General features: G+C 46.4%; 2 protein-coding genes across 3 annotated transcripts in view; both read right to left on the bottom strand.

The window, feature by feature from the left end:
- Window positions 1-516: 516 nt before the first annotated feature.
- On the bottom strand, window positions 517-3020 carry CUNH15orf61 (chromosome unknown C15orf61 homolog). 2 transcript variants are annotated; one of them, XM_027898695.1, is made up of 2 exons: window positions 2674-3020; window positions 517-970 (listed from the first exon to the last, which is right to left on the bottom strand). In XM_027898695.1, the coding sequence occupies exons 1-2, from the start codon at window positions 3002-3004 to the stop codon at window positions 843-845; spliced, it is 459 nt and encodes a 152-aa protein (XP_027754496.1). In that variant the 5' UTR covers window positions 3005-3020; the 3' UTR covers window positions 517-842. The 2 variants fall into 2 exon arrangements, with proteins under 2 accessions (XP_027754496.1, XP_027754497.1); XM_027898696.1 differs by having other exon boundaries at window positions 862-970; window positions 2687-3020.
- Window positions 3021-6343: 3323 nt separating this feature from the next.
- Window positions 6344-13819, bottom strand: part of IQCH (IQ motif containing H) — a 46008-nt gene continuing 38532 nt past the window's right edge. Inside the window, exons 18-22 of the mRNA XM_027898697.1 lie at window positions 13300-13467; window positions 10533-10658; window positions 9724-9785; window positions 7876-7984; window positions 6344-6616 (exon numbers count right to left, since the gene is read on the bottom strand). Coding sequence (XP_027754498.1) covers window positions 6515-6616; window positions 7876-7984; window positions 9724-9785; window positions 10533-10658; window positions 13300-13467 — 567 coding nt within the window. The 3' untranslated portion in view covers window positions 6344-6514. The remainder of the gene's footprint in view (window positions 6617-7875; window positions 7985-9723; window positions 9786-10532; window positions 10659-13299; window positions 13468-13819) is intronic.

Raw genomic sequence — 13819 nt, 5'->3', positions numbered from 1 at the left:
AATTGAATTGAAGTCATTCTGTCATTACACGTACCTGCAAGTTTTGCTGTTACAACTGGAGAAATCAGTTATTTGCATAAAAAAAAAAAAAAAAGAAAAAAGAGAGGAATGTTCTTATTCTCCTGTATTAATTAAAAATATCAGCAACTTGTAAATTAGCCCAGAGGACTGAATCTTCTAGATCACTTAGGTTTTGTGACTTACCTATAAAGCCACTAAAATTAAAAATAATAACACACCTAGAGTTTAAGAATTGCAAAAGATACAAACAGCAAATGTATTTTAAATACTTTATTGAAATATCATTTAAAGAAATGTGATACAGCCATTTTTAAATTTTCAGGAGGGTATTTTTTTCCCAAAGGCTCTTCCAGGTGATTGTAAAGTCAGTGCCACAAATTCATTCAGACATATTTGCAACTATGACAACAAAACATCCTGTCAGAGTGTAAACCTGAGCAGTTTCATCTTTTCAGAGACATTCTGAAAACGTCAGTGTGTTCATGTTCACATTTACTTGTTCACAGGCTACAGTTCAGTTCTCTAATCTGCTAAATGATCTTAAATTATCAAAACTTTGTCCAGGAGTACCAGTCAGTGACTGCCATAAACACCCTCAGAAATATTAATTCTTCCCCCAAAGCTTCTACCTCTGCAACTTTACTGACCTCTGCAGAAATAAATCTCTCGTGACCAAAAAGTCCAGGAAGCTTCTTGAAGCAGCACATTAAAAATGGGGATGCACTGTAAGAAAGTAACAGTTTCCTTCGGTTCTTTTTAGTCAAAGGGAGCAAATATTCGCAGCAGAAATCACCAAACAACAGGGACTTGAAGGCCTGAGTTCAGTACATGGCTCCTTCATCTTCTTTATTTAGGAAATAAACAGTAACTGGGCCATGGCTCGTTTGAACAGTCTCTGTGACGCTGGCAAAGAACCAGGAGCCAATTCCATACAGTAAAGTTGGGATGCCTAGGGAAAGACAAAAACATGTTACACACAAAGAGAGCGAGGCAGGGAAAATCAAACTGCAAATTAACAGTAAATGACGACTCCGAAATGAAACGGGAGGGAAAGCGGCCCTGGAAAAGCTGCTTTGTAATTTTGCCTTTACTCAAATGCAGCTCTCAGGACAAAACACCCTTGCTGTGTATTGAGCACACAGGAGTCAGGAAACAGCTAAAGAAAAGCAGGAATACACAGGAATTATTAGAAAACAAAATGGGAGGATAATGATATGGAATTAGTGAAACATGGTCATGCATACAGCCTGATTTCTACCAGTTATATATATATATATATATATATACACACACACACATGCTCTTGGGAAATCAGACCCAACCCCAAGAGAACTGCAACGGGCAGAAAGGTTTATACTCAAAAAGTGACACATTTTTTAGCACTGCCAAGTTACCCATCTATTACAGACAATATTTTATTTTTTACAGAGGAAAAAATGGAGATGGGCTTAGGCCCTGAGTTCAGGAAGGTTCAGAAACACCAAATTGAACGTGCTTGAACTTATCCAAATGCTTAAGCAAGATTGTGAGGGAGGTGAGGTGATTTTTTAATCATGGTTTGCCATAATTTAAATCTACACGCAGGGAGCTGTGAGAAAGATAAAAGGTCTGACTGGATGGAGGAAAAAAAACCCCCAAATTTAAAGTTGTTATTACAAAATCAGTTCCTGTGACTGTATTTTCTCACCAGATCAGTCTGGAAAGATCAGGAAATTAAGACCAGCAGACATGCCTCAGAAAAAAGTCACTGGTGACTTGTGAAGGAGATTTTTAAAAATTAAATATGAAAAACAACGAACTTACAAAATGTTATGCCACTGTCACTGCCAGCATTTACAAGCATTACATTGAGAGACAAAGTTTTGAATGAATGTGTCTCAAAACTTATTTATAGCTACTTTTATATTAACGATGAGGTGCTGATGGAGCATTTTGATTATGAGGATTTATATTCCAGCAGCACATGAGGATCAAAGCAGACACTGCCGGTGCGGAAGAGGCAGAGACCAGCCCAGAACCAGAGTTTGCCTTCAGCTGATACATTCACTCAGAGGACAGACCTTCACCCGCAGCACCAGATTTTCAGCTGGAAAACGCTCCATTACTGAAGGTGAGAGCCGTTTAAACCCCAAGCGCTGGCGCGTTGGATTCGCCGCTGTCACAAGGGGCCAGAGAAACGCGAACTCGGTCACAGCTCCCCCAGGATCGATTGACAGCTCGGCCTCCTCCCGGGGGTCTCTCTGAACTCCCGGAGCCCCCTCCGGGACAAGCAGGGGGACAAAGGGGGGACGGGGAGAAGGCGAGAGGGACGGGGAAAGAGAGGAAAAGGGACATGGAGAAGGGGATAAGGGGAAGGGGACAAGGAGAGAGGAATAAGGGACGCGGAGAAGGGAGAGAAGGACAGAGGGAGCAAGGGACGAGGAGAGGGCTGCAGAATGAAATGCAGGGGAGAAGAGCAAAGAGAGGGGACAAGGGGAGAGAAGACAGGGAGGCGGAGAAAAGGGAGACAAGGTGACGGGGACAGGGAGGAGAGGGAGAAGGGCCGGAGCTCCCCGCTCGGCGCCACCGTCCCGGCCCCCCCTCCCCGCGGGCGCCTTTCCCCCTCAGGCCGTGCCCGATCCCTCCCCGCGGGCCCAGCCGGGCCGCACTCACCGGCGTTGAGCACCTTGAGCGCGGTGAAGAAGGCGTTCTGCAGCGCCAGGTCCTGCGGCGCGGCCCGCGAGCAGTGGTACTTGATGAAGGGGAAGCAGCCGGTCCGCAGCACCAGGTAGTTGGCGCCGTCCACGGGCCAGTTGAAGTGCGAGAGCCCGAACTGGTCGTTGCGCACCGCGCTGTACTTGACGCAGAAGGAGGTCCAGTGGGGCAGGCGGCGCTGCCGCAGGTGCTGGCTCAGCACCTCCGAGGCCGCGGGCCGGGCCGGGCCCGGGCCCCGCCACAGCAGCAGCGCCACGGCCGCCTCATGCAGCCTCCGCACCGCCCGCATCCCGCGGGGACCCGGCACGGCCGCCCCGAACAGCCGCGCCTGCGCCGGGGGGAGGGCACGGCCGGGCCGCGGCACCGCGGACACACCGGGAGCGGCTGAGGGAGATCAGACTGAGGGAGATCAGAATGGAGGCTCAGGGGGGACCTTCTGGCTCTCCACAACTCCCTAACAGGAGGGGGGAGCCGGGGGGGGTCGGGCTCTGCTCCCAGGGAACAGGGACAGGAGGAGAGGGAACGGCCTCAGGCTGTGCCAGGGAAGGGGCAGGTGGGACATCGGCAGGAATTTCTCCCTGGAAAGGGTGGTGAGGCCTTGGCAGGGGCTGCCCAGGGAGGTTTGGAGTGCCCAGCCCTGGAGGTGTCCAGGGAAGGACTGGCTGTGGCACTCAGTGCTCTGGGCTGGGGGACAAGGTGGGGATGGGGCACAGGGGGGATCCATGGGCTGGGAGGGCTTTTCCAGCCTCGGTGATTCCCTGATTCTGTGACAGACACACTGCCCCACCTGATGGGCGAGGGTCACCCTGAGCCCCACCCGGACCGAGGGACCAGTGAGAACATCACAAAAAAAAAAAAAAAAGGACAATTACATTCTTAAAGGGGTTTTGGTGACACTGACGTGGTGCCAGAACCACCTCTCTTGCACCTGCAGCACGGACCAGATTCACCTGCGCTCAGGAGAAACTGTATTCGGCTGTGTTGATTTTATGTAGTGAAAATAAACAGTCACACAGCCCTAAAAAAAAAAATCCTTCTTTCAAATGTCAGGGCCCTTCAAAGAGAAATACTTTAAAACCACGCTCCACAACGATACCACACTAAAAACTGTTCAAGTGTCAGACACCTCAAAGAGAAATATTCCCATATTCCGTTTTTCTAAATAAAAGCCAAGGTTTTGAACCATTAAACACTGTATTTAAGCAAAAAAACCACAAACAAACAAACAACCAAAAAACCCCCAACCAAACAACCAAAAAAACCCTGAGAAATGGAAACAGGTTTTTCCTTTCAATAATTGCAAGCAATATCTCAAACTCAGCAATCTTAAACCACGGAGCTATCTGGTATGAACCTGCTAATTAATCAATTACTGCCCAACAACGTGCCCCGTTTATTTACTGTAATGTACTACATGAGTGGAGAACCAGTAATTATTCATCATTGCCAGCAACAAATTTGACTCAAGTTCACCTTCCTATAATTAATGGAGCATATAGTTAGCTTTAATATCATTATTTATATATATTTATCTATTAGTGGCAACAGTGAGCTTAGAAAAGCTGGAGTGTGGTACTGAGTGTCATACAGCTGAACTAAGGTGCTGCAGCTTAAGAATTATTTTGTGGCCACAATATATTAAATTACATTTATTGAGGCTGTCACTGATTGCAGTTCCTAAATCTTAAGTGCTGTAACAAAATTTGCAGTCTCTAGTGACATACAGAGGAATCCAGACATAGATCTACAGCATCCCACTGTTAATCTGATGTTACTTCAACTGATGTCAACTGAGCACTGTGAAATGCTGAGGACCAGGTTAGTCCTAAAAATCCAGGGATTTGTTACCTTAACCTGGATGGAAGGTGGGAAATTCTCCTGATTTTCAGTGAGGTGGATGTGCTGAAGAGCTGCATTTTTGCTCTGTGCTCAAGAGTTGTCATTCTAAATGTAGAAACGTGGCTGAATGTTTTAGTTTTATCTTTTATCCAGGGCTGTAAACCCAACTACCTAAAACAGGAGCCCCAGTTTCCAATGTCATCAACTCCAGGTGATGCTCTCCCAGAAAAACGACCTCTCTACACACAGCACATCAATTCTGCAAACACAAAATCCACAAAGTGCTGTCAGCTGAACACCTTCATTTCCAGCTGTGGACATCACCTTTTTTTTTTTTTTTTTTTTTAAGATTTTAATTTCATTTTCTATCTGCTGTATTCCTAAAGCCCCTAAATTTTTGGCACCAACAGCACGGGAGAGGAATGTGAGAGACTGTCAAGCAGTTTCAATCCTTCCCTCAGCTCAAGGCTCAGAAGTGTTAATAGTAATTAAAAACTTTTTTTTTTCCCCCCCTCCAAATACATTTCACACTTTGCACACGCTGAGAAATCTCTCTCACCACGGGAACTTTCAGGTCACTTGTTTCCTGCAAAAACAGGTACAGTTTTCTTTTGTCAGGGCAGAACAAAGCCAGAAGGAAGTGCAGGTTTCATTTCCTCCCAGGACACTGCAGTCTATTAAGTGCCAGTGAACTAATGAGCCTCTCAGACCTTATGTTGTTCTGGCTTGGATCAAGGCTTGCTTTTCCTTAACCCTTCAGAGTCCAGCTCAGTTCCACCTCCGAAAAATCTGTGTGGGCTCTGCTACATCCAAATCCAAGACTAGACTGAGATTATGAATTAAAAAGGAATAAACCCAGGAATTAAACAAAAATACTCCCTTGGATTTTTGTTCGAAGCAGGGATCAGCATTTATGCAAATGTTCTCATCTGCAATTAATTAATTCTGTGACCAAAGTGGAAGAGAGAAAGGCTACACAAAAGATAATGTGGGATGCTCAGGGATCAACGAGTCAGCACTGGAAAAACTGGGCACTGATCTTGGTCACATTCAGTGTTTGCCTTAAACCTGGTGTTCCCCGAGGTTTTTGGGAAGTAATCCCAAAGACACTTGCCATGCTTGGGATAATAGTCTCCATCCCACGGAGAAGATGCTATAATAAAAGAAGATTCTACAATAAAATTCAGAATGTGTTCTCTCTTGGGACACTGAAGATAATTTTAGAAATGTAACTGTTGGCCTTGATACAGCGCACAGCAACTGCGACAAAAAATATCTGATATAACAAAATCTACCTGATGGAGAGACCTGCAAAAGTCATGGAATGACTGGCAGTGGGAAGCCATTCCCTGTGTCCTGTCACCCTTGTAAATGGTCTCTCTCCATCTTTCCTGTAGCTCCTCCAGGTCCTGGCAGGCCCCAATTAGGTCTCCCCAGAGTTTTCCCAGGTGAACACTCCCAGTTGTCTCAGCCTTTCCTCCCAGCAGAGCTGCTGGTAGGGATGGCATCGGATCCTCTCGGTGCCTCCTCTGCACTCGCTCCCACAGGTCCAACACTGGCCCTGTTTTCCTGCCAGGAATCTGGGTTTCAGATCACAGTCTGTTGGAAAGGGAATGTGGGGTCTCAGGGCTCTTCTCAGTGGAGTCTGATCTGCTCTGATTAGTGACAGTTGTGACCCCATTAATAAGGTTTTAAAACAAGACACTGAACTTCAGCAACACCAACAAGAGGAGCATCAGGATCACCCCCTGCTCTTCAACAGGGTTTGTGGTTTTTTTTTTTTTTTTTTGGGAAAGAAGGGATATTCCAAACACCACACCCAGAAATGATGGAGATGTTCTCTCTCAGTTAATGTTGCTTCACACACCAACACAGGAGGAAAAAACCAAACCTGTTCTTACAGATGAGGAAGCACCTCCAGAGGCATAAGGAATCAGGCACTTAAAACACTTTCTGTTAACTATTCTTTCAGAGCATCTGCTTCCCAAGGTTGCTCTTCTTCCAATTTCAGTTTGTTTTCTGCTGTAACTCCTAGAATTGCTTCAATATCTTGAATTGCCATCTGCAAGAGATTCAAGGAATACAAGTTATTTAATGGGCATTATAATGAAATCCAGCAGCCCCAGCTGGCAGTGCCTGCCTGGAACAGGTAAAGAGACTTACACAGGACAGGATGCACCAATTAAATTTACTGTTACTTTGGGGACAGTTGGGGGAATTATTAGTAAATATGTACAAAGCTCAGGTAAATAAAAATACAAATTGTGCTTCTAATTAACTAACAGGTGTTTTATTTCACATATGTTAGCTCACAATGCAGAAAAGTTCCCTTTTATATTTTTCTTCGGTGGCTTCTTTTCACTCTCTCACATTGAAAAAAGGGATTTTTTTGCTGTTGTTTATTCTGTAACGTTGTGAAATATAATTATGTCTTCCCTAAAATCTGTCACTTCACACTCTGCTTGTCAGAGGAAAGTCTGGGCAGAGTGGGGAGGCTGATAGAAATTATGATGATGTGATTGAAGATACCAGTCTCTAGCACCGCTCGCCTCAACCTTTCACAAAACACCGGATCTTAGAAACTTTGTGAGGAGTGAAAGGTGATGCAGCTCAGCAGAAGCAGCGCCCGTGGGAAGCTCAGCAATGCCGAGGAATGGAGCAGCTGCATTGTGAGGAGCGGCGTTCCAGGGCACGGGGTTGGATTCATTAGCGCTTCCCTGGCCCCTCTGGGGGACAGGGGGCACAGCCGGGGGGGAGCAGCCCCTGGGCTTTGTCCTCCTTCCCCCTCCACCCTGCAGCCTCCAACAGCACGAGGAGCAGCACAAAGAGCAGGGAAAACCGGGAACAGAACCCACTTGGGAAACGGAGGGATGGGAACTGATGGGTTGGGTATACGTGGTGGCTGCTGCTGAAAAGAAATCAGTGTTAATAATCCGAGGAGCTGTTATCAACTGGGAAGTTTGTTTCTAATTTCGGATTCTTACCTTGATGGTTGGTGTCCCTTGAAAATCAGGCAGGCAATTGTGACAGAAGTGTGTGAGGCAGTGCCAACAGCTCCTTTGCTCTTCCAAAGGACGCTGGGGAGCATTAGATTACAAATAGTTTCCTGCTGGAGTTTGTCTCTTTTCAAAGCAAAAGTTTCAAACTTAAATTTAACTAACGGGTTCGGTGGGAGGCTGCCTACAGTGACCCAGACACTGTAAAACACCCGGCACCCACGATGAAAAGGGAATGGTTTAGCACTTGTTTATGATCCAGCATGAGGTATTTGCAGGCCCTGTACAGAAATTACCCGGGATCGTTAGTTAATTAACACCTCACCTTAAAATTGGTCTCGCCTTGCATATTAGGTGCTGATATTTCTTGATGGATGATGAAGAGATTGCGAGCAAAGGTCAGGAGGACCCCCTGGAGATCCTCTCCGATTGTTCTGTTAATGATATCCAAACAAATGAGTTTCCCAATGATTCCCCTCACATGCTTAAAAACAATCGCCCTCTCATTTGTGCCTGCCTGGTGCTGGAATTTAATGAGGATTTTCAATCTCACAAGGTGGCAATCTTCAGGGAGATATGAAAGATGAGGCTCCATTTTAACTTGTCGACAGCAAGGATTTGTGTCATAAATAATTTTTATTAATCAACTTAGCAGAAGTGGGCAGAGAGGTTTCGGCTTCTCCAAATAAAAGGCTGCTGTTGAGCTAGGACTGAGAGAGCAAAACATCTTAAACACCCCCAATAGTTAAGAAGAACTGTTGCTCCAGCCTAGAACTGGCGAAAGGGCAGCAGTGTCAGCATTTCTCAGATTGCTGCAGGTTTTGAGGGTTTGGTTCCCCAGTGGTACCCACAGACCTTATGGAACAGGGAATTACCCTGGGGAATTAAAGCACCTCATTCCCTGGAAGCGACAACAAATCTCTGCTGTAATAAAATGGATCATTCTCAGAGATGTGTCAGGTATTAGGAGTTTTATAAACCCTAACTTAAATTCCTGAAAATACTTCCAAATTAAGACCATGACGTTGCACTGAAAATCAGACCAATCTGGGCTCAGGGTGCAGGGCAGAGACACTTGTGAGTACTCTGGTAATACATCAGTAACTGCCAGCTCAAGCTGGTGATGCGAGAGGCATTGCTATGCCCAAGAAAAAAGGCTTTTCTGCTGAGTTACTGAGCTGAATCAGCTCCTGGAGACTCTGAAGTACCAGGACAGGAGGGAAGAGGCTCCATAGCTGGGATCTGGGAGGGAAGGAAAGAGCTCACCTTCCAGCAGCAGCTGTTGGGAGGGCTCTCTGGAACACTTAGATGTGGACACCACATTTTTCCTTCCTGCAGAGGCTTGGAGATCACTGGCAGATCCCACTTCTGCCTCTTCCTCCTCCTTCAGCCTTTCCTTATCAGTCACATTCTCTGGAACTCTCAACATTTTCACTGCCTGCCTCTCAGCAGAAGGGAAGGATAACTTCCAGCATCTCCCAGGATATCCAGTTTACCTTTTTCCATAAGATCCTGACTCTGTGGCCTGCAGGCAGTTTGACTCTCAGATCCTGAAAATCTCCTTGCTCCTCATGTTCATTCTTCCTCTCTAACTGTAATTTCTTGCACCTGTTTCCGACCAAATCTAATTCTACATCTCACAGGTTGTTCCTTCAATTTGCTGAGATCATTTGGAATTCTGTTCCCGCCCTCCACGATCCTTGCAAGGCACATCCAGCACTCGAGGAAGCTGTTTTTGTTCTCCAGGTCATTAATGGAGCAGCTCCAGCATCAGAGGAATACAAAGCAGGCTGAGAGCAGGACCCTTCAGCCCCTCACTCACTCGAACATCCTTCAAACACTCCAACAGCCCCATTTTGGCAGGAATTCCCTCTGAGGAGGGGTTTGCAGCCAGTCACAGCAGAATTTTACAGATCACGCTTTCTTAGACCTCTTGGGAGAGATCCACGTGTCTAAAGAATTCCAAACTTCCCTGAGTGCCCCTCAGCACTTGATGAAATCAACACAGAAAGGCCCCAAACTTCACCCTCTTTGCCTCATGGAACTCCAGCTCCCCCAAGGGCCGATCCTACACTTCTCTGAGCAGGAGGTGACACTTGGTGACCCCAAACCAATGGTTGTTCCTTCCCCTCCAGCTGTTTGTCCCCCTGGGGAAGGGACAGTCCTTACTCACATCATTCCCAGTCTGTGTCGCTTCTGGTCTTCGTACAGGATAAAAACTGTCCCCTGTTTCTCCTGTTAAATAAAAAAAAGCTGCTTTATTTATTCCTAAAATAGTGGTAACTGTAATAAATGTGTTACACAGGGGCATTGGGTATATACCGAGCTGAGAAGGGTTAGTTTGGAATTGTGTGGAAGGGATTATTGCTCTAATTTATACAATAAATACAGCAGAGTCTATTCAACAGCAAGCACTTTCATTCCTAAGCACTAAAGGCGGTCAAAAGTATCTTAAAAATTATCTCCTTATTTTTATCTCAACAGGCAGGTTAAGCCCTACGAGCCTTACACACACTTCAGTTCAAGGACCCAGAAAATGTGTTTATTTCCTTGTTCTTAAAGCCTGTCCTTCACCTCAGATATCCCTGGGACACAAACTCTGATTAACCTTCAGCTCTGGGTCATCGTGAGCCTGACAGTGGCAACGTGGAAATGTCAGATCTCAGATTTAGATCTGATAATCAGGAAAGAATTTTTCATGGAAAGGGTTGTGAAGAACTAGAACAGGCTGCCCAGTGGGAAGTGATGGAGCCACCAACCCTGGAAGTGCTAAAAAACCTGTGGCTGTGGCATGTGAGGACATGATTTAGTGCTGAACGTGGTGGTGTTGGGTTGATGGTTGGACTTGGTGACCCTAAAGGTCATTTCCAACCTTAACCACCCTGTGATTTCCGTGGCTCTGAGTGGTTGTACCCCAGGAGAATTTCCTATAGAAGTTCTGCAGAACAAATATCCCAGTTTCTCATTTTCCCCCATTCCTACCTGGAGGTCAAATCCAACGCCACGAGCTTTGCAGCTCTGCAGGAGGAGGCTGTAGGAGGTCCCTGCCAGGTTGGAGTGCCTGAGCTGAGTGCTGGCCACTGCACAGCGGGGGCTGCCCGGGGCAGGCTGCAGATAAAACACACAATTCTTCATTTCCAGGCACTTCAGACACACCAACAGCTCCCTGGGGAATTGGTGACTTAGCACAAGGGAACCGAGTGGGAGGATGAGGGGGAATGGCCTCAAGCTGCAAGAGGAAAGGTTCAGATGGGATATTGGGAAGGGACTGTTCCCTGTTCAGATGGGCAGGCCCTGGCACAGGTTGGGCAGAGAAGCTGTGGCTGCCCCTGGATCCCTGGAGGTGTCCCAGGCCGGGTTGGATGGGGCTTGGAGCAACCTGGGCTCCAAGGTGTCCCTTGAAAGGTGTCCCTGCCCAGGGCAGGGGGTAGAAAGGGATGAGCTTTAAGGTCCCTTCCAACCCAGACTGTTCCATGATTCTGTGATTCTGTAAATGGTTTTTTGCCAGTGAACTCCTGTAAGTGTGGAGGAATTCCTGCTCCTCACAGTGTCTACTGAACACAGACAGTTTCATGCAGCAAATTTAAATCCCCCAAACCTTGTATTCCAGATCAGACCTACAGAATTGTTCCTTATGAACCACATCTTGATATTTTCACAGCTTCAGTAGTCACTGAGCCCTGTGAGATCACAGAATCACACACTGGGCTGTGCTGAAGGGACCTTAAAGCTCATCTAGTGCCACCCCCTGCCATGGGCAGGGACACCTTCCACCAGCCCAGGCTGCTCCAAACCTGTCCAACCTGGCCTTGGGCACTCCCAGGGATCCAGGGGCAGCCACAGCTTCTCTGGGCACCCTGTGCCAGGGCCTGCCCACCCTCCCAGGGAAGGATTCCTTCCCAATGTCCCATCTCTCCCTGCCCTCTGGCAGTGGGAAGCCATTACCACTTGGATAAAGGCAGAGCTGCACCAAGTTCAAACCCTCAGGAGTGCTGAGGCCACGGAGCTGTTGCTGTCAGCAGCACTGAGACACGTCACAGGCACTGAGCAGAGCTGCTCTCCTAACCCAGGGCTTCCCTGCTGTTGTTTTCCTGCTGGACAGTTCCCTCGGAGCAGGGACACTCGGTGCTGAATCAGTAATTTACAGCATTTTCTCTCCAATGATATTTGTTTTGACACTGACTCATTTAAGTTGACATAGCTGAAATCCTGATCTAATACATCTCTGCCTGAAAATTAATCATGTTTATAATATTCTGAGAATTAATAACACCCGTTGCTCAAGTCATTAACTTAAAAAAGGAGCTTCCAAAATCTGTTCTCTGCAGTGGGGGACCACAAATAAATGAATGCTTGATAAAATAATCCAAGTAGCAGTTTAACAAGCGTAAACTCGAATGTGGCTGCAATAACACAGAACTATTGTTTAAGGGTTGGCATCAGGTTGATGAGGTGCTTATTTCAGCTACAAAGCATGCATACACATGCATAATGAACTGCAGGATGAATTATTAATGTGTTGCTTATTTAGCCTCATCTGTCTAGAAGATAATGTATCCTAACTATAATGAGTGATTGGTTTTGTACATAATTACAGGAGCAGCAGTATCGAGGAAATTTGTTCTTTCAAAGAAGGAGTTCTAAAAATAAAACCCTCACACAAACTCAGGGGCTGCTCCATTTTATCAAAATCAACCCTACCAGCATGGAGAATATCTAATAAATTAAAAGGGACAGAATCATTATTAACATCATAATTTTACACAAAGTGTTTTACTTAATCATTCATTACAGATCATGTGCTGTAAAAACATTTGTCTCTTGGTTTGTTTCTTTTCCTGTTTTCCTGGGAGAATGCAGGCTTGTAGTTAACTCTTAAGGAGATGAAAATCGCAGAAACATGGAAAGAAGAAAAAAATAAAGGATATAATGACAATTTACGTTAATTCTGATGGAATTTTAATTAAAAAAAAAGTTGCTACTTGATTACTTTTCATTTCTAAAACTTGGACTACTGGGACCAATCATATCTAATTTACTTCTCTCCAACTAAAAGTGGTTGCTTGACGAGAACAATAGATCAGGAGCTCATTAACCTGTAAATTACAGCTCCATGACATTTTTGGGATGGTGCTGCACTCCTGCCCTAGGAATGGGAAAGAGGGAGCTGTGAATGTCCTGTCAGAACAGGGCAGTGGAGGATCCTGGAATGGTTTGGGTTGGAAGGGACCTTAAAACTCATCCCATCCCATCCCACTTTGCACCAGTCCAGGTTGCTCCAAGCCCTGTCCAGCCTGGCCTGGAACACTCCAGGATGGGATTGTTCCACCCTCAGGTTTGTGCAGGCAAGTACAAAACTTCAGTGCTCCAACTGCCCATCCCAAATCACTGCTCAGACTTCTTCTAGACTGCTTTTGAATTATCCCTACACTCAGGGCACTGCTTCACCTCCACCCTTTTTTTTTTTTTTTTGCAACATATAAATTACTGCTTTTTTTTTTACAACTTGAAAGCTACTTGAAATATTTCAAAGCGAGTTACCACCACAAATCAATCTTCCTTAGTGCAAGGGGTGAATAACAGGGGACCCTGAAACCCAGAAACTTTCATTTCTACTGGGATGTTACCCCATTAATTTATTAACCTTGGAAAACCCAAGAGGAGCAAATTCAGCTCCTCTAGGACAGATTGTTACTTAGTGGTGGTAGTTTCCATGAATGATTTGCCTTGTGAACATCTCACTGCTTACAGTTTTTGTCCCCTCACGCTGAACCCGCTGGCTCTTCACTGCCTGGGACCCAAGAGGTGCTTCCAGGGGGCTGGAGCCACAATCCACCTTTCCATCTGTCAGGTAGAGCACGAGCTGGGTCAGGGCCAGCTGGTCACTGTAGCACAGGTCCAGGTCTGTCGCCCACACCTGAGCAAAACAAAGAGGTGCACTGGAGTGAATTCCAGAGGAGGGTAAAACTCAGCAACTGGGAGGGAACATCTCTGCCTTTCTTGGTGTTGCTGTTTCTGCCCTCCTGCTGCAGCGCTGGCAGTGATAAAGGTGCTGGGAAGGAATTGCTGGCTGGGAGGGTGGGCAGGCCCTGGCACAGGGTGCCCAGAGAAGCTGTGGCTGCCCCTGGATCCCTGGAAGTGTCCAAGGCCAGGCTGGAGCAATCTGGGATATTGGAAGGTGTCCCTGCCCGTGGCAGGGAGTGGAATGGGATGAGCTTTAAGGTCCTTTCCCACCCAAACCATTCCAGGATTTCAGGATTCTCCAAACC

Source organism: Empidonax traillii, unplaced genomic scaffold (genome assembly GCF_003031625.1).
Source record: "Empidonax traillii isolate 1590-97213 ecotype Southwest subspecies unplaced genomic scaffold, ASM303162v1 scaffold616:size383281, whole genome shotgun sequence".
NCBI lineage: Eukaryota > Metazoa > Chordata > Aves > Passeriformes > Tyrannidae > Empidonax > Empidonax traillii.
The sequence above is the reverse complement of the archived record's forward strand: the minus strand, read 5'-3'. Positions and strand labels throughout refer to the sequence as shown.

Coding starts and splice junctions, on each gene's coding strand:
- CUNH15orf61 (XM_027898695.1), bottom strand. CDS start 3,004: ATGCGGGCGGTGCGGAGGCTGCATGAGGCGGCCGTGGCGCTGCTGCTG. Junction 971..2,673: donor GCTCAAGGTGCTCAACGCCG/GTGAGTGCGGCC, acceptor GTCTTTCCCTAG/GCATCCCAACTTTACTGTAT.